Genomic DNA, 21,633 nt, shown 5'->3' on the forward strand with positions numbered 1-21,633 from the left:
GCTGAAGAAGCACCAATGATTAATTCAGTGGCATGGTTTTTCTTCACCTGTTTACAGGGGGTCTGCATTTTCTGTAAGTATTTTGTACTGTCTTTTGAAGTCAGTAAACTCATTAGAGTCACTGGATTTTAAAGCTCAGATGGATTTTAGAAATCAATTCATGCCTTCCTTTTACAGCAGAAGTCAGCAATTTTAAGTGACTTGAACAAGATTGCTCCTCGCTCATAGCAGAGTTGGGACTCAGGGAAAATGCTTTAAGTCAAGGTCTTTTTTTTTTTTTTTGCTTCCCCATGTAAATATAGAAAATAAAAGACATCTATACTTCTTATGTATTCACGCTCAGTCACTCAATCATGGCCAACTCTTTGTGACCCCATGGACTGTAGCCTGCCAGGCTCCTCTGTCCTTGGAGTTTTCCAGACAAGAATACTGGAATGGGTTGCCATTTCCTACTCCAGGGTATCGTCTCAGTCTAGGGATCAAACCCACATCTACTGCGTCTCTGTATTGGCAAGTGGATTCTTTCCCATGGAGCCACCTGGGAATCCCTCTTGTCTTCTTAGTTTCCACTTGCTCTTCAACTTTAAATGTGAAAACTCCAATGAGAATATACTTACAGATTTCTTTCATTCTGAAATATAAAAGAATCATTCAGGTAAGTATAAAGCTTTTAAAAATTGAGGTTATTGTTTCTGCTGTTTCTACATAATAATTTTTACATAATTCTGACTCCTGGTTTTAAAAAAATAAATGACTTGCTGTGGTTTATAACACTTTGACACATTGATAAAATAGAATTATATATTTTCTGAAGAAACTTGAGTTACTAGTATTTTGGGGAAATGTTAGCTTACATCTGAATGCCCAAGCAAGACCAGATTCTCAGAATTTGACTTACAGCAACATTCAGATACACAGAAGAAATACTTAATTAATCTTTAAAATAACTTTAAAATATTTAAAATTTTAATCTTTAAAATAACTAAATCTATATGTACTTTAGCTCAAGGAATTGCTCTACATAGATATAAATCCAATTTTTTATGCCTTCAAAATTGTGTTTGGTGTTGCATTGGGTAAATAATTTTATGTGCACAGGTGTTCTTGATATGTTATTCTAGCATTATGAAATTACCCTGATTGTTGGTAACTAAGTATATAAGCCAAGATTTCACTTTTTAGAAAGATATTCTATCATGTTAGGAGATTTTTACTCTTTAAGAAGGAATTCATAAGATATAATTCTACCAGTTTTAACCCAGTATGTACTCCATTATAAACATTTATAAAAATGTTTTAAATCTTAAATGCCACCAAGTCTGGTTGATGGGTCAGCATGGATTTTAGTACCTAATTTTCCTTTAAGGCTGTGCAAGATGACACAATGAAAAGTATCCCAGCCCACTTTCTAAAACATTGTGAGGAGAAACTGAATTTTTTTTAAGGCAGTCTTGAAAAACCTGTTTCTATTATATCATATTTGGTGAGGGAGCTCAAGCTTGGAGACCAGATTGAATTAGGGTTAGCTCCCAGCCCTTTCCGTTTGCTAAATGTGTAACCATGAGAGAATGACACTCGTGCTCCTTTTCCTCACCTGTAAAACTGGTGATACTAGTTCCTGACTCACAGAGTTGTCTTTAGCAATAAATGAAAAAATGAATAGCAAATACTTTGTGAAATACCTGGCACATAATAAATCTTCAATAAATATTAGCTATAATTCTATTAGTATGTAATTATTTCATTTCAAAGAAGGAATTATAGGCAGTTCTTGACTTAATACAAATTAATAGGCTATCCAGTTATATATATATTTTTTTCTCTTTTGCCATTGTTTACCTTCATACTCTGGAGAACCAGTGCTCTAAAGGTCATTCTGATAAAAGAGGTGTTTTTGAAAGTGAATTTTATAGTTTGCCTGCTATAAAATGAATGAATGAGTAATATGTATAGGTTTAGGGAGAAGGGTAAGTTTTCTCTATTCAAAATTCACAGAAAACCTTCTAACTTTATTAGTCCAGTAGTTCCCAAATTTGTTTGACCATGAAACTCATTTTCTACAAAATACCAGTTAGCATCCTGCAGAAGTGTTAATCTAGCCTTTGGGAAGTCTTGCTGTGTAACTTTTGAAACATGTACACACACACATGTATCCTTTAGATGTGGTTAAAGCTGTTTCGGGCAGTGACCTTTCAATTAGGTTTTCTCAGATTTAAAATGTTTCACCATCTTATTTAATACTTATTTAATATTTAATACAAATTTGAATGGTTCAGAACAGAAATAGTATGATATAGAAAAATTAATTTCATTTCACTTTTGTGCACATTTTAAGCTGTTAACAAAATTCACCCCCTCATGGGTCACAGCCTTGTGGTGGCAGATGGGGCTTGTGTAACTTAATGAAGCCATGAGCCCATGCAGGGTCACCCAAGATGAAGGCATCACAGTGAAGAGTTCTGACAAAATGTGGTCCACTGGAGGAGGAAATGGCAACCCACACCAGTATTCTTGCCTGGAGAACCCCATGAACAGTATGAAAAGGCAAAAAGATACAACACTGGAAGATGAGCCCCCCAGGTCAGAAGGTGTCCAGTATGCTACTAGGGAACAGCAAAGGTGATTACAGAGTTCTAGAGAGAACGAACGGGACTTCTCCACAGGCTCGGCAGTAAAGAATCCAACTGCAAATGCAGGAGCCGCAGGAGACACAGGTTCAATCCCTGGGTTGGGAAGATCCCCTGGAGAAGGAAATGGCAACCCACTCCAGAATTCTTGTCAGGAAAATCTCGTGGACAGAGGAGCCTGGTGGGCTATAGTCTGTAGGGTCGCAAAGAGTTGGACACGACAGAGGGCCTGAGCACACCAGAAAGAATGAAGCAGCTCGGCCGAGGCGGAGATGATGCTCAATTTTGGATATGTTTGGTGGTGAAAGTAAAGTCTGATTTTGTAAAAAAAAAAAAAAAATATTTCATAGGAACCTGGAATATTAGTTTCATGAATCGAGGTAAATTGGACGTGGTCAAGCAGGAGATGACAAGACTGAACATTGACATCTTAGGAATCAGTAAACTAAAATGGATGGGAATGGGTGAATTTAATTCAGGTGACCATTATATCTACTATTGTGGGCAAGAATTCCTTAGAAGAAATGGAGTAGCCCTCATAGTCAACAGAAGACTCTGAAGTGCAGTACTTGGGTGCAGTCTCAAAAATGACAGAATGATCTCAGTTTGTTTGCATTCAGCATCGCAGTAATCCAAGTCTATGCCCCAACCACTACTGCCAAAGAAGCTGGAATTAACCGGTTCTATGAAGACCTACAAGACCTTCTAGAACTAACACCAAAAATGATGTCTTTTTCATCATAGGGGATTGGAATGAAAAAGTAGGAAGTCAGGAGATGCCCAGAAAAACAAGGACTTGGCCTTGGAGTACAAAATGAAGAAGGTCAAAGGCTAACACAGTTTTGTCAAGAGAATATGCTGGTTATTTAACTTAATTTGTCAAGAGAACACCCTGCTTATTTAACTTATATGCAGAGTACATCATGAGAAATGCTGGACTGGATGAAGCACAAGCTGGAATCAAGATTGCCAGGAAAAATATCAATAACCTCAGATATGCAGATAACACCACACTTATGGCAGAAAGTGAAGAAGAACTAAAGAGCCTCTGATGAAAGTGAAAGAGGAGAGTGAAAAAGTTGGCTTGAAGGTCAACATTCATAAAACTAAGATCATGGCATCCGGTCCCATCACTTCATGGCAAATAGATGGGGAAACAGTGACAGACTTTATTTTTGGGGGCTCCAAAATCTTTAATTTCATGGTGACTGCAGCCATGAAATTAAAAGATGCTTACTCCTTGGAAGGAAAGTTATGACCAACCTGCTGCTACTGAGCCACTTCAGTCGTGTCCGACTCTGTGCGACCCCATAGACGGCAGCCTACCAGGCTCCCCCATCCCTGGGATTCTCCAGGCAAGAACACTGGAGTAGGTTGCCATTTCCTTCTCCAATGCATGAAAGTGAAAAGTGAAAGCGAAGCCACTCAGTCGTGTCCAACTCACAGTGACCCCATGGACTGCAGCCTACCAGGCTCCTCTATACATGGGATTTTCCAGGCAAGAGTACTGGAATGGGGTGCCATTGCCTTCTCCATATGACCAACCTAGACAGCATATTAAAAAGCAGAGACATTACTTTGTCAACAAAGGTCCATGTAGTCAAAGCTATGGCTTTTCCAGTGGTCATGTATGGATGTGAGAATTGGACTATAAAGAAAGCTGAGTGCAGAGGAATTGATGCTTTTGAACTGTGGTGTTGGAGAACACTATTGAGAGTCCCTTGAACAGGAGGGAGATCCAGCCAGTCCATCTTAAAGGATATCAGTCCTGAATATTCACTGGAAGGTCTGATGCTGAAGCTAAAACTCCAATACTTCTGCCACCTGATGTGAAGAACTGATTCATTGGAAAAGACCCTGATGCTGGGAAAGGTTAAAAGTGGGAGGAGAAGGGGATGCCAGAGGATGAGGTTGGATGGCATCACCGACTGAATGGACATGAGTTTGAGTAAGCTCCAGGAGTTGGTGATGGACAGGGAATCCTTGCATGCTGCAGGCCATGGGGTCACAAAGAGTCAGACACGACTGAGCGACTGAACTGAACTGATAGCAAACATCCTTTTCCAACAGCCCAAGAGATGACTCTATGCATGGACATCACCAGATGGTCAGTACCAAAATCAGATGGATTAAATTCTTTGCAGCCAAAGATGGATAAGCTCTATACAGTCAGCAAAAACAAGACCTGGAGCTGACTATGGCTCAGATCACGAGCTCCTTATTGCAAAGCTCAGACTTAAATTGAAGAAAGTAGAGAAAACCACTAGGGCATTCAGGTATGACCTAAATCAAATCCCTTACAATTATACTGTGGAAGTGACAAACAGATTCAAGGGATTAGATCTGATAGAGTGCCTGTAGAACTATAGATGAAAGTTTGTAATATTGTACAGGTGAGAGTGACCAAAACCATTTACAAGAAAAAGAAATGCAACAAAGCAAAATGGGTGTCTGAGGAGGCTTTATAAATAGCTGAGGAAAGAAGAGAAGCGAAAGGCAAGGGATACAGGAAAAGAGATACCCAACTGAATGCAGAATTCCAGAGAATAGCAAGGAGAGGTAAGAAGGCCTTCTTAAATGAAGAATGGAAAGAGATAGAGGAAAACAGTAGAATGGGAAAGACTAGAGATCTCTTCAAGAAAATTGGAAATATTGAGGGACCATCTCATCTAAGGATGAGCACGATCAAGGACAGAAACAGTAAGGACCTAACAGACATGGAGTTAATTAAGAAGAGGTGGCAAGAATACACAGCAGAAGCAGAACTATACAAGAAAGATCTTCATGACCCAGATAACCACGATGGTGTGATCACTCACCTAGAGCCAGAGATCCTGGAGTGTGAGGTCAAGTGGCCTTAGGAAGCATCACTATGAACAAAGCTAGTAGAGGTGATGGAATTCCAGCTGAGCTATTTAAAATCCTGAAAGATGATGCTGTTAAAGTGCTGCACTCAATGTGTTAGCAAATTTGGAAAACTCAGCAGTGCCCACAGGACTGGAAAAGGTCAGTTTTCATTCCAGTCACAAAGAAGGACAGTGCCAGAGAATGTTTAAACTACCGTACAGTTGCTGTCATTTCACATGCTAGCAAGGTTATGCTCAAAATCCTTCAAGCTAGGTTTCTGTAGTATGTGAACCAAGAACTTCTAGAAGGACAGGCTGGATTTCAAAGAGACAGGCTCTTTGAAGAACCAGAGATCAATTTGCCACCGTTTGTTGGATTGTGGAGAAAGTAAAGGAGTTCCAAAAAAGTATCTACTTCTGCTTTATTGACTACACTAAAGCCTTTGACAGTGTGGATCACAACAAACTGTGGAAATTCTTAAAGAGTTGGGAGTACCAGACCACCTTACCTGTCTCCTAAAAAACCTGTGTGCAGGTCAAGAAGCAAGTTAGAACCGGACATGGAACAACTGACTGGTTAAAAATTGGGGAAGGAGTATAAAAGGCTGTATGTTGTCACCCTGCTTATGCCAGGCTGGATAAATCAAAGCTGAAATCAAGATTGCCAGGGGAGATATCAACAACCTGAGTCTCTTGATGAGGGTGAAAGACGAGAATGAAAAAACTTGCTTGAAACTCAAAAAATACCAAAAAAACTAAGATTGTGGCATTCAGTCCCATTGCTTCATGGCATATAGAAGGGGGAAAGGTGGAAGCAGTGACAGATTTTCTTTTCTTGGGCTCCAAAATCACTGCGAACGGTGACTGCAGCCATGAAATTAAGACACTTGCTCCATGGAAGGGAAAGCTATGACAAACCTAGACAGTGTATTAAAAAGCAGACCTCACTTTGCTGAAGAAGGTGCATATAGTCAAAGCTATGGTTTTTCCAGTAGTCATGTATGAATATGAGAGTTGGACCATAAGGAAGGCTGAGTGCCAAAGAACTGATGATTTTGAATCGTGGTGCTGGAGAATATTCTTGACAGTTCCTTGGAATGCACACAGTTCAAACTAGTCAGTCCTGAAGGAAATGAATCCTGAGTATTCATTGGAAGGTCTGATGCTGAAGCTGAAACTCCAATACATTGGCCACCTGATGTGAAGAACCGATTCATTGGAAAACACCATGATGCTGCAAAAGATTGAAGGTGGGAGGAGAAGGGAACGACAGAGGATGAGAGGGTTGGATGGCATCACCGACTCAATGGACTTGAGTTTGAGTAAACTCTGGGAGAGAGTGCAGGACAGGGAAGCCTGGTATGCTGCAGTCTGTGGGGTCTCAAAGAGTCAGACATGACTTAGCCACTGAACAGGAACAATAATCATTAAACCAACAGAATATCCTTTGCCATGTTCTAATATTTTGTAGGGTTTAGAATCTGACAAACCAAAAATCTATTTTTCTTTTGTAAAAAACTGTTTGGAAATAATTTTAGACTTAAAGTTGTAAAAACAGTACAGAAAATTTCTGCATACTGTTTACCTAACTTCCCCTGATATGAACATCTTCCATAGGTACAGTACAGTTTTCAAAATCAGACAATAAGAAACATTGGTACAATATTTTTAGGTAAAATATAGATCTTATTTAATCACCAGTTTTCTGTTCTGAATCCAATCCAGGACCCCACATTGCAGTAAGTTGTCATGTCTCCTTATCCCACAGTATTTTTCTTTTAAAGATTTTTTTTTTTTATGTGAACCTTTTTAAAGTCTTTGTTGAATTTGTTACAATATTGTTTTATGTTTTGGTTTTGGCCAGGAGACTTGGGGGATCTTCGCTCCCCTACCAGGGATCAAACTTGCATCCTATTCATTGGAAGGCAGTCTTAACCACTGAACCACCAGGGAAGTGCCATCCCAAAATGTTTTAATCCTCCTCGGCTTATATCTGAAGTAGTTCTTAGTTCTTTGGTCTAAAGAACAGAGAAAGGAAAAAATCTTGTGTTTATAAATTTGCTATTAGCTGATAACATTGTCTCATCTCTGAGGCCTTCATTCTACCTCAGCCTTTCATTGGAGAAGGGCTGTAATGAGGCTCTTCCTTCTTGAAATACTAAGATTATTTTCTAAAGCAATGCATGTTTTCCAAAGTATTTTATAGGAGTCAGCTCAAAGCAAACACAGGCTGTGTTGCCCTATTTTGCTGCCTTCAATAAAATATCTAACTGAACCAACCCAAAATGAATTTATCGCTAGGATGGTAGAGGGGGAAAGTTAACAAGTGATTCAGTTTATACTACAAAAATTTGAGTTTCAGAAACATGACTCTAGTTAGAAGTTTGGAGAACTCTTCTCTGGAAAACCTAACTCAAGAGGAAAGACCTAAAGATGTACAAATCAAGGGGTTTCTCAAAAAATTGCTTACCTAACTGAACCTAGAATGAATCACAAAGTTATCAAGCCCCTCCATCCCACCCACTCAGAACTTCTAATTAGTTTATTAGCTACCCTTCTCCCTTCAGCTCTTAATTATAAACAAGACAGCCAAAGATTACTAGATACATGGGGGAAACCTCACCATGGAAGACAGCGAATAAAAACAAAAAAAGAGAAATTTGGAAGAAAAGGAATCCCCTTTCTCCTCAAAAACCATCAAAACAATAATTGATATCCTCAGAGAAATAAGGGAAGATATGCATTCACTAAACAAGAATGAAATGCTAGTTTAAAAGGAGTAGGGGGCTTCCCTGGCAGCCCAGTGGTTAAGATTCCCAATGAAGGGGGCCCTGGTTCAATCCCCAGTCAGGAAACTAGATCCCACATACTGCAACTAAGTATGTGCATCCCAGCTACTGAGTCCACACACTCTGGAGCCTTCACACCTCAACAAAGACCCAATAAATAAATATAATTTTAAAAAGGAAGTTGGGGAATGGGAGATTCAGAGAAGAGAAACCATGCCCTCGAAATTAAAAACATGGTAACAAAATAAAGAAACTTTATTGGAGCATTGAAAGATGAGATAGAAGATGTAGAAGTCTCTGGTCTCTTATCCACAGTTCCAAAATCTGTAAAGTCCTGAAAATCAGAAAAAGATTACAGTAAAACACACAACTTATGTACAGTCTTTATCACATTTATGTAAATATGCTTACAGTTTGCTACAGAAACACCACTGCCTCACGTCTCATTGATAGTGTTATATATGGGTTTAAATCATTGCCTTTCTAAAAATTCTGGATTCTGATACACATATGGACCCAAAGTTTTCAGATGAGGGATTAAGTAAGTACCTGCATCCCAGAAAACAGAGCCAAAGACAAAGAGATGGAAAATACAAGAAATAAGAAAATTAGAGGGTCAATTCAGAAGATCCAGTGTCTAATAATACAGGTTTCAGAAAGAGAGACAAAATGATACAGAGTGGGAATCATCAGCAAATTAATTCAAAAAAAGGTCCAGGACTGAGAGATATTAATTTCTACCTTAGAAGAGACCTCGGAAAAATAGACTGAAATAAACCCACATTAAGGCATGTCACTGTGAAATTTTAAGAGCACTAGGATATATTTGGTTAGTCTACAAACCAGAGAGGGAAAGTGGGAAAAGTCACAGACAGGGAGACAGTCACAGTGTCCAGATTTCTCAATATCAGCCCTGGAAGCCAGGCTGCAGTTGAGAGTTACCTTCAGAGTTCTGAAGGAGGATGGACTGCCCTGGTGTTCCAGGGGTTAAGAATTTGCCTGTCACTGCAGGGGACACAGGTTCGATCCCTAGTCTGGAGATTCCATGTGCCTCGGGGCCACTAAACCCGAGCACCACAGCTACTGAAGCCCACACACCCTGCAGCTCATGCTCCACAAGAAGAGAGGCTGTGCACAGCACCGAAGACCTAGCATAGCCAAAAATAAAGTAATTAATTTAAAAAATTGTTTTAATGTATTTAAAAAATTCCAAAGGATTTTTTTTTTCCTACCTAGAATTCTGTACCCAAACTGTCATTAAAATGGGATGGTTAGGACATGAATCAGATTCTCAAGAAACTTTGCTAAATTGAGTGTCTTCTTTTCTTTTTCTTCCCCTTCATCCTCACTGAGGTGAAAATAAGAAATGAAGACATTATAAATATTGAAGAAAATAGATAATCCATAAATCAAAATATTATTCCTGAATTAATCAAGAGATTCCTTAGTATCTCAGATTATGTAGTATATGATCAGTTCAGTTCAGTTCAGTTCAGTCCAGTCGCTCAGTCGTGTCTGACTCTTTGCGACCCCATGAACCACAGCACGCCAGGCCTCCCTGCCCATCACCAACTCCCGGAGTTTACCCAAACTCATGTCCATTGAGTCAGTGATGCCATCCAGCCAACCATCTCATTCTCTGTCGTCCCCTTCTCCTCCTGCCCCCAATCCCTCCCAGCATCAGGGTCTTTTCAAATGAGTCAGCTCTTCGCATGAGGTGGCCAAAGTACTGGAGTTTCAGCTTCAGTTATCAGTCCTTCCAATGAACACCCCGGACTGATCTCCTTTAGGATGGATTGGTTGGATCTCCTTGCAGTCCAAGGGACTCTGAAGAGTCTTCGCCAACACCACACTTCAAAAGCAGAGACTTAGAAAGTACTACTTCATCTTATATTCCCCAGGGTTCTTTCTCTGTCCATAACAGAACATTTGTTCACAATGTGTAAATAGTTAAAATATATTTCCATTGTTTCATAGGCGAGTCAGAAAGGTAAATCCATTTTCTAGTTATAAGAATTTTTAAAGTTTATTTAAAACTTTTTTAGTCCGCATTTCTTGAATGAGGCTTTGAGGCTTTAAAAATCTGATTTGCTCTTCAGTGTCAGGTGCCCTTGGCTTGCCCTCAGTGGAGTGGCCCTTGCTGGGGAGGAGGCCAGGATGTCTGGAGAATGGATGTATAGGCTTCTAGTCACATGGTGACATCCATCAGGACCACTGTCAGGCCTCACTGTAAACAGTCCACAGACTCTAGCCTTTTCCATTGCATCCTCTGCCCCATGAATCAATTAGATCAGAAAACAGAAGGGAGAAACAGAACCTCAGAAGGTTATTTATATAGTCAGTAAAGTTGCTCAGCAGCTAACAATAGAAAATAAAGCAAAACAGCACTGCACTGACTGAGATTTTTCTCAGAACGGTTTAACTGTTCACTTTTTATAAAGATACAGCTTTAAAACTTTTACTTACTTTTGCTCTGATTTGTGTATTTCAACATTAGTAATCTATAGCAAAATAAAGTTGAGAATGACAAATGGGAAATATCTCATTTAACTATATTCAATGTATATTTCATGCTCCTATTTCCACTATGTACAGAAACCTTTTCAGCCCCTTTGAGTATCAGTTTAGTAGTTCTCTGACTTTTTTCCTTCATAAATGTCAGTGTGCCTTTGCTGGTTTCTTTCCTTCCCTTCATGGTCTGACCTGCTCCTATTCCCTGAAGTCACATCACCTCTTGAATAGCTTTCCCTGGCCCATAGCCTCATGCTTGCCTTCACTCCAGGAGAAACCTTGCTCCTTCAAGTGGGGTTCCTGAGAAAGTGGAGCATGTTCTCCAGTCTAATGAGAAAAAAAGTGAGCATGAGCGCAGTGCTAAAAAGGGGTGGTTTAGCATATGAAATTGGGCTGCCTAGTTTTGACTTACTACACTGCCACTTAGTCTGTGACCTTGGGCAATAAATTTTAACTTCACCATGCCTCAGTTTCTGCCTATGTCAATTGGAGGACAATAATAGTACTTGATGGGCTTCCCAGGTGGCTCAGTGATAAAGAATCCGCCTGCCAATGCAGATCGACCCCTGGGTTGGGAAGATCCTCTGGAGAAGGAAATGGCTACCCACTCCAGTATTCTTGTCTGGGAAATCCCTTGGACAAAGGAGACTTGTGGGCTGCAGTCCATGGGGTCCCGAAAGAGTCAGACACAACTCAGCAACTAAACAACAACAACAGTATCTGCCTCATTGATTGCTGTGAGATTTGAAGAAAATAATAGTGTGAAGTACAGTATAGTGTAGTGATTAAGAACATATACTCTGGAGCCAGGCTGCTTGTATTCAAGTCCTTGCTCCATTACTTAGGCTGTCTTTCTATTCCTCAGACTCCTCAAGGTGGTTGCTAACATCTGAGCAAAAAAGTATCTCTTTGCTGTTTATTAAAAAAAAAAAGCTATTGTTTTACAGGGAATTCTCATTTTTCAACAAAATTCAAAAATATACAAGTGGAGAGAAGAAAAGGTCTGAGGCTGAAAGAGAAGAAAGCAAATGAAAGCCGTAGTAGGATGCCACTGCCTCCCACCCAAATAGTTAAAATGAGGCAAAGTTACTAAGAACAGCTAGAAGTTGTATATACCATTGATGGAGTGTAACTGACAGTAACTTCGAAGGCTGAATTGAGATATATCCTTGACACAACAAATCCAATGTTAGAAGTCTTCATCCAACAGAAACGCCTGCTCCTATGCACGCAAAGATGTGTACCAAGAATATTTATAGAAACATTATCCATAATAGCTAAAAACTGGAAGCCACTCAGATAAAAATTCTGTATGTTTATAAAATGTACAACAGTGCGTGTGTTACAATGTGTAAAAGAAGCCAGACACAAAAAAGTACATACAGTGTGATTCCTTTTTTTTTTTTTTTTTTGTGAGTTCAAAAACAGCTAATTTGTGGAGTTAGGAGTCGGAATAGTGGTGATCCTTTGGCAAGGGAGTGGGGACGAGAGTGGGGCCCATGGATGCTTCTGGAGTTCTGTTGCTTGACCTAATTTGATGGTTCGGTTCGGTTCAGTTCAGTCATGTCCAGCTCTTTGCGACCCCTTGGACTGCAGCACACCAGGCATCCCTGTCCATCACCAACTCCCGGAGTCCACCCAAACTCATGTCCATTGAGTCGGTGATACCATCCAACCACCTCATCCTCTGTCATCCCCTTCTCCTCCTGCCCTCAATTTTTCCCAGCATCAGGGTCTTCTCACATTAGTCAGCTCTTCACATCAGGTGGCCAAAGTATTGGAGTTTCAGCTTCAGCATCCGTCCTTCCAATGAACACCCCGGACTGATCTCCTTCAGGATGGACTGGTTGGATCTCCTTGCTGTCCAAGGGACTCTCAAGAGTCTTCTCCAACACCACAGTTCAAAAGCATCAATTCTTCAGCACTCAGCTTTCTTTACAGTCCAACTCTCACATCTAAACATGACTACTTTCTGGCTTACTTCACTGTGTATAATGGGCTCCAGTTTCATCAGAACAGACTTTGGGACTCTGTGGGAGAAGGCGAGGGTGGGATGTTCTGAGAGAATAGCATTGAAACAAGTATACTATCAAGGGTGAAACAGATCACCAGCCCAGGTTGGATGCATGAGACAAGTGCTCAGGGCTGGTGTACTGGGAAGACCCAGAGGGATCGGATGGGGAGGGAGGCAGGAGGGGGGATCGGGATGGGGAACACATGTAAATCCATGGCTGATTCATGTCAATGTATGGTAAAAACCACTACAATATTGTAAAGTAATTAGCCTCCAACTAATAAAAATAAATAAATAAACATGACTACTGGAAAAACCATAGGCTTGACTAGACAGACCTTTGTTGACAAAGTAATGTCTCTGCTTTTTAATATGCTGTCTAGGTTGGTCATAACTTTCCTTCCAAGGAGTAAGCATCTTTTAATTTCATGGCTGCAGTCACCATCTGCAGTGATTTTGGAGCCCCCAAAAATAAAGTCTGTCACTGTTTCCACTGTTTCCCTGTCTATTTGCCATGAGATGATGGGACCAGATGCCATGATCTTAGTTTTCTGAATGTTGAGCTTTAAGCCAACTTTTTCACTCTCCTCTTTCACTTTCATCAAGAGGTTCTTTGGTTCCTCTTTGCTTTCTGCCATAAGGGTGGTATCATCTGCATACCTGAGGTTATTGATATTTCTCCCAGCAATCTTGGTTCCAGCTTGTGCTTCATCCAGCCCAGTGTTTCTCATGCTGTACTCTGCATATAAGTTAAATAAGCAGGATGACAATATACAGCCTTGACATACTCGTTTTCCTATTTGGAACCAGTCTGTTATTCCATGTCTAGTTCTAATTGTTGCTTCCTGACTGCATACAGGTTTCTCAAGAGGCAGGTCAGGTGGTCTGGTATTCTCATCTCTTTCAGAATTCTCCAGTTTGTTTTGGTCCACATAGTCAAAGGCTTTGGCGTAGTCAATAAAGTAGATGTTTTTCTGGGACTCTCTTGCTTTTTCAATAATCCAGCGGATGTTGGCAATTTGATCTCTGGTTCCTCTGCCTTTTCTAAAACCAGCTTGAACATCTGGAAGTTCACGGTTCACTTATTGCTGAAGCTTGGCTTGGAGAATTTTGAGCATTACTTTGCTAGTGTGTGAGATGAGTGCAATTGTGCGGTAGCTTGAGCATTCTTTGGCATTGCCTTTCTTTGGCATTGGAATGAAAACTGACCTTTTCCAGTCCTGTGGCCACTGCTAAGTTTTCCAAATTTGCTGGCATATTGAGTGCAGCACTTTCACAGCATCATCTTTTAGGATTTGAAATAGCTCAACTGGGATTCCATCACCTCCACTAGCTTTGTTTGTAGTGATGCTGTTACATGAGTGTATTTTCTTTGTGAAAACTCATGCAGCTGTATGATTATGGTTTATGTATTTTTAGCTAGATATGTTAAACTTCCATTTGTAAATGTATTTAAAATCAGAAGGCTTAAGAATTTTGGAATTAATGGGTTTGCTTTTTCTACTTGACAAGTTTTCTGAGAATTAAAGATTTCATACCTTTGAATAATGTTAGGTACTTACCACAAGGCTGGAAAATTAACCAATCTGTCTTCTTCTTCATAAGTTGTATCTTATAAGTTGTATCTTCATAAGTTTAAAAAAAAAATTCTCAAGAACAACAAATAAGTACCTCAGGCAACATACTTGGAAGTAATGATTAGTTTTCATTTATCCCGTCACCTTATATACTCTTTTTACAGACTACACAGACTGCATATATAAATTATGTATAGAACTGTGATTTAAAGTTAGAATCAGCCTTTTTTTTGCTTTTCTCAGAGTAATTCACCTGCAGTTCAGATCTGGTGGTCCTACAGACTAGTTGAAGAAAGAGTTTTATGTGATCCAGCTGTGAGATGTGAGAGGCAAGTTGGCAGATGTTCAAATGAGCATCAGTTGTAATTGATGCTTGTGCTAGTTGCTTTGGCATCCATGATGCTGTTTTAGTAACTGAGTGAGTTTCTTTGAGTGGAATGTGTTTTGTTTAGTCTGCACTGTGCCCAGATTGAGGACTAAAAACCTTGCACTTTGGCAGAACATGGGTTTGTATACAGCTCTTCCCTTTTCTGCTGTTTTTGTATCATGTGAATCATTGCACAGTGAAGCCATCTGCAAGGCCTGAAGAGGAGATAAACGCTGCTATCCCTTAGACTGACACTTGATAAGCTGGTGTTCATTTGGCGTACGTTCCTGATTATCCTTTATAAAGCCTCAGACCTCATTTCAAGATGGTTGCAAACATCTCTGAGCCAGCAGTATCTCTGGTTAGTTTCCTTTAGCTGAACACTAGGTTAAAGTAGAGGAGGGGAATCCATTCTGTGTCACCCAGAGTCTGCTGGAGTTTCTCAGTGCTCTTTCAATTGAGATAGTAAGAACAGCAGGTTCCTCTCCTGTTTAAAAAAATATGTTGATTAAATGATCTCAGCAAGCCATCCAGTTTGGCATGCACTTCATAGGGAATAGTAAAAACATAAGGTTCTTGAATTGTCAGATTAATACTTCAGAGTAAATGTTATTTGAGTGCCTGAAGTATATCACACCGGTTAGATATTTGTCAAAAGTATTTCTCAACATAGCAATTTTTTTGAGGATTTATTGAAAAATAATTAACACATGCCTAGGACATTGCAAAGAGATTCAAGATTAAAAATGCACACCCATAACGAGTTTAGGATTGACATGTACACACTGTTGTATTTAAAATGGATAACCAGCAAGGACCTACTGTACAGCACAGGGAACTCAACTCAATATTATGTAATGACCTAAATGGGAAAAGAATTTGGAGAATAGACACAGGTATATGTATAGCTGAATCACTTTGCTGTACAACTGAAACTAACAGCATTGTTAATCATTGATTAACCCATAAAAAATTAAATAAAAATACATACCCACACTCACGCTTATTCTTTCACTGCTGATACATAGAAACCTAGCATGTATTTGTGTGTAGTAGATTCATCAGGGTTCCTTCAAGCTTTTCCCGACAGACTTTATAAATGCAGCTTTGCTCTGAGCTACAGAAGGAATGTTCCCTCTACTAAAATAGCAGTAAGTGCATGAATTAGGAAGGAGAGTACAGATGATTGGTTTCACATTAAGACGCTTCTTCAGTTTTCAAGCAGAACGCCCTTGCTCACTCGGTATCTCTTCTTAAGAAATAATAGAGTACGTTGGTAACCTAGTAGCTATAAACTCTGAAACTACTAGAGGGAATGAAATAACAAAAATATTCCCTTATATCCTGAAATGATGAGCCAGAAATGCTAGAATCTTCATAACAGACTCTTTATTTTCAAAATGTTGTTCATTCAGTCGTGTCTGACTCTTTTCGACCCCATGGATTGCAGCACGCCAGGCTTCCCTGTCCTTCACCATCTCCCAGAGTTTGCTCAAACTCATGTCCATTGAGTCAGTGATGCAGAATCTAGGAATAATGTACTCTTCTTATATCTTGTTTTCCTAATGTATTTTCATGTGATATTTCAAGTCATTTAGTTTTTCTTCTATCTCCCATTTTACTAACATACTATAAATATGCAAGAAGCTAAATTTTTTGGTAGACTATAGCATTTTAAACACAGATAATATCTTTGTGGTTTTTTTATTGTTGTTTTCTTCCTCTTTGAAGGGGCAGTTGTAATTTTTGCTTAAAGACACACAGAAAATGATTGGGATGGGAAAGGGCCATATTTTATGTAATTCCTGTGAAATAATTGTATTTATTTTTTCCTTAATGTTGTTTATTTCTTTGCTTAGCAGACAGAAGGAGGCGCACAGACAGATGGCCAGCAGTCACAGACACAAAGTAGTGAAAATTCAGAGAGTAAATCTACCCCTAAACGACTGCATGTCTCTAATATTCCTTTCCGCTTCCGGGACCCTGACCTCCGGCAGATGTTTGGGGTAAGTCTCTGAAGTCCTTTTATTGGCTTTTCAATGAAAATATAATCTGCCGGTGTATAACTCATCATTAGTATTGATACTTTAGGGTAAAACTACAAATACACTGAGGATTATAAGCCAAATCAGTGTTTTCATCAGCCTTTAGAAACATTCCCATCACCCAGCCTGTTCTGGACATTAGCCTTGCAAGTTCTCAATACGTAAGGTGACCACGGAACCAGGTTTGCCTGGGACTGAGGGATTTCTTGGGACATGAGACTTCAGGTGCTAAAATCAGGACCAGATAGTAATTCCTGCCTTTCAAAGGGCAATGAATTAAATGAAATAATATCTGTGATCTCAAATCATGTATACGGGGTTAGTTTTGCTACCTGACACGTTCTTCCAGCTCTTTACTTCCTCCCAAAATCACTCAAAAGTGAATGGCTACTGAGAATCTTAATTTTTTTCTGGGCTAATGTGTTGTTGCTTGTTTTAATTTGATCAAACTCTTAACTTGAACTAGGAATAAGAAATGATTGGGGTTTTTTTTTTTTCCTGAATATTTGTGTGGCAGGTCGAGTACTTTGTCAGAAAAGCAGATACCCTTGTCTAAGTCTTGGTTGTGGCCACCTCAAGGTGACAAGACCCTGGAGCAGAGTTCTATCACTTACAGGCGACTTCCTGGAAGTGTTTTCTATACCACATACAAGGCCAGGGTTGAGATTTAATTATATTCTTGAAGCACTGAAAGAGCTTTTTGACAGAAAATGATAGCCAGCTGTTTTCCAGCTCTACAGGAAGAAGAGCAACAGAAAATACAAGGGGCAACATAAAGAATTTAGGTTACATTTAAGAAGAAACTTCCCAGGAGTATGAGTTACTAGGTTCTCTACTGCATTATCAGAGATAGTATGGAACCGTAATCTCTGGAGGTCTGTGAAAATGGGTACATCCTCTTCTGTCAGAAGTGTGGTTTCTCTTGAGGTGGAAAAATAGTGTCTACTGAAGATCTGCCTACGCCAGTTGTCAGTGATTTCTTAAAATGTACAATTCCCTTCCCGTCCCTCAATTCAGTTTATTCAGGTATTGATTAAAACAGATAGTTTTGTCACCTTATATATAAACCTCTCCTCAAAATAATTAACTGTGTTTGTGTATGCCCCTCCTCAGCTATTTGGCTATCTAGCAATAGTTATTTAGGTTTTTTGCTTTTAGCTTTGTTTGATTTTCCTAATGTTGAAGTACTTAACTAATTACAGAACACAGTTATTATTTCAGATGTTCTTGATGAGGGACTTCCCTGAAAGTCTAGTGTTTAAGACTTGTGCTTCCACTGCAGAGGGCACAGGTTCAATCCCTAGTTGGGGAACTGATATCCCACATGCCACACATAAGGTGGTAAAGGAATAGAATCATTCATAATGTCCATGAATGTTTGGTATGCAGGAAAGCAGAAATAATACAAATATATATTTATTGATTTGGAAAGTTACTCAGATTCATAAATATATTATAAAGTATACTAGGTTTAAGGAAAGTAATAAAAACAATATGTATAATATGTCAGATGTCTATAGTTTTATACACACACACATGCCTAAGGAGAAGCTGGGAAGGTGGATACCAAAATGTTAAGATGGGGTTTCGCTGGTAGCTCAGTGAGAGTCCACCTGCCAGTGCAAGAGACCCAGGTTCGATCCCCTGGTTCCGGAAGATCCCACATGCCACAGAACAGCTAAGTGCCACAGTTGTTGAACCTCTGCTTTAGAGCCCAGGAGCCACAACTGCTGAGCCCACCCACTGCAGCTAGAGAGTAGTCCCCACTCTCTGCAACTAAAGAAAAGCCCACGCAGCAGTGAAGACCCAGCATGGCCAAAAGTAAAAAACATTTTAAAACGTAATTTTTAAAAACGTTAAGATAATGGGATTAAAGATGATCTTAATTTTCTGTACCCTCTTTTCCTTTTGTTTATCTGTATTTTCTGGGGTTTTTTTGTTTGTTTGTTTTTCAGTGAACTTGGTTCACTTTTATTAATTTTTAAAAAAAGGGGGAAGAAAAACAGCCTTTGATAGTTTATCTTTCTACTTAGGATTTACTTCTTAAAACAGGCATTTCAAAAGTTAGAGTTGCAGATAGGAAAACCTCCAGTTTGTCCATGTGAAGAAGCATGTAATAGGGTGACACTCTGCATATGTGAAAATAGCTTCCACTGTATTTAGGTGAATTATGCATGTGTGAGTGAATTTCAAAAGAAGGAACTATCAGCTCAGTGGTGAGGAAAAATCAACTGGTATTGGAACTTTCGAACAAATAAAAATATGGAAGTTAAATAAATAAAGGAAAAAAGAAAAAAACACCTCTTCTTTCAGAAGAAAGTAAAGTATATGGAAAAAAAACTGACCATAAGTAAATGCTTTTATTTTTGTCTCTGCAGCAGTTTGGCAAAATCCTAGATGTAGAAATAATCTTTAATGAACGTGGTTCTAAGGTAAGCTCCATTTCAGTATTGTGTGCTTGGTTTCTTTTAGTTTTATTTTAAATAGTGAGTAGTCAGAAAACTGAAGTTGTTTTAAGCCTGCAAAAAGTATCCCAGCAATCTAACTGATTAGATTACCTCTAAAACAGAAACCACCAAGTGGCCATACTTTTTCCTAAATCTTAAATTAGAGAGTGATGGGATAAAAGTGAGAAGTTTGAGGGGAGAGTGTTTCTGTAAGGAAGAAAATCTGCCAAAGACACCAGCTCTTTCTCAGATTTAAATTTGGCCTAAGCTTCTTATTTTAAAGGACAAGAGAGGGACTTCCCAGACGGTCCAGTGGTTAAAACTGCAGGGTGCATAGGTTCCATCCCTGGTCAGAGAACTAAGATCCCACATGCCATGGACACAGCCAAAAAAATAAAACTAATAAAGGACAAGAGAGAGAGATGACAGAAAAAAAGTTAAATTCTGTGAGAATTCTAGTCAGAATTCTACCGGAACAATTCAGCTTTGAAAAATAGAGCTTCAAAATTACATACTTAGAAGAAATGTAATATTTCAGTTATTCAGTTGACTTGCTCTCTCTGTTCAGGAAATTTTGACAAAGCTTAAACACAGGGAGAAGAGATTCCGGTATTCACTCTGGATTTCCTCCTTTAAGTTATAGCCAGATGCAAGCTTCAACACTGAGACTTGAGACTGAGTCACATCAGTTCAGTTACAAATGAGTTGGGAGTTTTTCATGTGAGAATGGGCATAATAATTTACCTAATAATTTACTATTTTAAATTCCCAATCTATATGATTTAGAATTTTATTCCCTAAAATAAGCAGCAGTGCTTTTAGAAATGAGGGCATGGTAAAATGGTGTTGTGAAAAAATATTTGGTGAACTGAATTTCATAAAGTTTTATTTGAGAGTTTTCTTCCTCCTCAGCAAATGGAATATACACCACAGACACAATCAGATGTGGGCCAGGCTTATAAATATTTACCATGTTATATTTCATTCTACTTACACTTTAAGGTTAGACCAATTTTTTAAATTAATTTTCCTTTGGTCATCTCTGCTAAACTTTGAACATAGCCCCTCGCTATGATTTAATCTCTAAGAATGTAATTTGAGAAAAGCTAAAGTAAGTAAATGAGCTAATATTTACCTCTCTTCAGTTTCTTACTCCAAATTCACCATAGTCTGGGAACTGATAACATACCTACAAAGTTGTATGTATTAATACTTTCTGCCCCCATCTGTGCTAATACAAATGTATGTACTTTCCTTATGCTCCTGATTATTATTCCCTTCCTGTAGAGAATGTATCAACACTATAAGTGTTTAATTCTGACTATAATAATTTATTTGTTAATTATTAAAGAGGTAATTATACTCTAAGCTTTAGTTTTCAGTTAAAACAAAAAAAGATTAAAGATTAATATGCCTATACAGAGCTTTCTCCAGCACTTAACTTGGTAAGTATTTTTAAAGAGAAATCTGTTCAAACCATAACCAGTAAGACTATTTATACTTGTAATTGCCTCACAGTGGATTTCTATGCTTTTGTTGTATAGATTGCTGTTATTTTTTGTGAACTTTTTAGATACAAGGTGAAAAAATGACAATGGTTTAGAGATAAGAAGCACAGGAATGTGAAATAAATATGTGAAGATTATTGACCACACTGTTTATCTAAACCAGTAGTTTAAATGTTTTTGGTTTTAAGTGTATGCACTTAAAATACTCTTTGCTAGACTCTAACAGCCGGAAGCCCAATAAAATTTTATCAGGCATTGAGGACTTGCTCCTTACCAAGAAAATAATTTGAATTCTTGTGAAGCAAAGGAAATTGATCTTTCTAAGGCTTCTTTCACTGACTTCAAGGATTTGCCTACTACCAGAAAATTTTTTAATTTATCCGATTCAATTGTTTCTTCCCTGTAGTTTTCATTTAAAATGACACAAGCCTTCCTTTTCTCTTTGGGGAATCTAAAAGTATATGCTCCTTCTCTCAGCTTGATGCTGTGTCCTCACTGCCCCCTTTTTCTTTGGGCTACTGAAGGGTAGACAGACTACGTACTGATTGGAAAATGTGTTAAAGAACAAAATTCAGAATTGCCTTGCACCTGCCTTACAGAACTGATACAAAACCTGTCTTCATCTTTTGCCCTTCTTAACTGTTACCCAGAGTTCTTTGCTGGAATAGGCTAATTAATAGAGATTTATTTTGGAGTCAAAACCTAGATGCCTCTTCCAGGATCCACCTAAGATAAAGTAATGAGTACTTTCATTTTTGTAAATTAAATTTAGTTTCTCATTTCTTTTGTGTCCGGACTTAACTATAAAATTACAACATGTCTTGAAAGGAACCAGAGAAAAGGAGACTTATATTTTCAGCTAAGAATTGCTCAGTCATTTAACAGAGTGCTTTTCTGTACAT

At 38.7% G+C, this 21,633-nt stretch overlaps 1 protein-coding gene across 15 annotated transcripts in view; it reads left to right on the forward strand.

Annotated features, from left to right (window-relative positions):
* RBFOX2 (RNA binding fox-1 homolog 2) overlaps positions 1–21,633 on the forward strand; it is a 289,064-nt gene that overhangs the window by 232,096 nt on the left and 35,335 nt on the right. For 10 of the 15 annotated variants that reach the window (XR_009689794.1, XM_061125391.1, XM_061125396.1 and 7 more), the window contains 2 exons: positions 16,591–16,737; positions 19,155–19,208. Coding sequence is in view for 14 of the 15 variants with exons in the window: in XM_061125391.1 (XP_060981374.1) it covers positions 16,591–16,737; positions 19,155–19,208 (201 nt within the window). In the remaining variant the exon portion in view is untranslated. The remainder of the gene's footprint in view (positions 1–16,590; positions 16,738–19,154; positions 19,209–21,633) is intronic. The other 5 variants (XM_061125393.1, XM_061125395.1, XM_061125399.1 and 2 more) reach the window with 1 other exon arrangement.

Source organism: Dama dama, chromosome 22 (assembly GCF_033118175.1).
Source record: "Dama dama isolate Ldn47 chromosome 22, ASM3311817v1, whole genome shotgun sequence".
In the NCBI taxonomy this organism is placed as follows: Eukaryota; Metazoa; Chordata; class Mammalia; order Artiodactyla; family Cervidae; genus Dama; species Dama dama.